General features: G+C 39.7%; 1 protein-coding gene across 2 annotated transcripts in view; it reads right to left on the reverse strand.

The window, feature by feature from the left end:
- LOC116850562 (E3 ubiquitin-protein ligase MIB2) overlaps positions 1–976 on the reverse strand; it is a 10,296-nt gene that overhangs the window by 3,635 nt on the left and 5,685 nt on the right. For both annotated transcript variants that reach the window (XM_032828986.1, XM_032828987.1), the window contains one exon: positions 161–422. In XM_032828986.1, the coding sequence (XP_032684877.1) occupies positions 161–422 (262 nt within the window). The remainder of the gene's footprint in view (positions 1–160; positions 423–976) is intronic.

Here is a 976-nt window from a genome sequence, read left to right on the forward strand (position 1 = left end):
AAAACGGCACAGGACTTTCTTGCTCACCTCAATCCGTTCTCACCAAGGGTGATCATGGGATTTCGGGACACCCTGTATATAGGTATATACAGGTATATATATACCTGTATATAGATGATCACCCTGTATACACACACATATACATTTGATTTTAATTTACCCGAATGCTGCATAATGCAGGGGTGTATCTCCATCCTCGTCTACCGCCCGTAGAGAGGCACCGACGTCCAGAAGAAGATTGCAGAGGTCACGCTGGCCTTGGTGAGCGGCTACTTGTAAACACGTTTTCTTGCCACCGCCGGGAGCACGCGCGTCTACCCTGCCCGGATACTTTTTCAGGAATTCACGTACAGCGGTAACACCGGCCTCGCCCCTAGCTGCATCCCTCAACAATTTCTCTACTTCGCTATCAGTGCTTTCGGCTGCACAAACGATATAAGGTATCAGGAAAGCTTTTTGGTAAATGTTCACTTTAGGGAAGTCACTTTTGATCACCTTGACTTTGACATATATTATAGAGGTCATTCTCCTGAATAACCTTCAGAAGGTTTTAGACGTCGCTCATTGTTTGTTAAAAAGTTATTGATGAAAGAAGTTCGAAAAATATATTACAATTTTTCGATAATGTGTACCGTTAACGAGCAATATCGAATAATAACTGCAATATTGAACAACTAGCGGGGGGCTGCGCCCCCCGCTAGTCGTTCAAGATTGCAGTACTTACTAAAAAAAAAGTTGAACGTAATTTTTGCACACAGGGTGTATTGCGCGGGTTTTGTTTTGATCGTATGTACGATTTCAATGTTGATAATCATGTTATGATCATGTCCTGACACATACTACCATTGTATGTTGATCGAATCGAATCGATAAATTTTTTAAAATTATGGCTCATTTCTATCCACTTAGCGGAAATTTTACTGAATAAATTTATTATAAATATTGAATAAATAATTTTTTCAATATAATTTATTTA

This window comes from Odontomachus brunneus, unplaced genomic scaffold, assembly GCF_010583005.1.
Source record: "Odontomachus brunneus isolate Ranch 3 - 2012 unplaced genomic scaffold, Obru_v1 Obru_scaffold_149, whole genome shotgun sequence".
Taxonomy (NCBI): Eukaryota; Metazoa; Arthropoda; class Insecta; order Hymenoptera; family Formicidae; genus Odontomachus; species Odontomachus brunneus.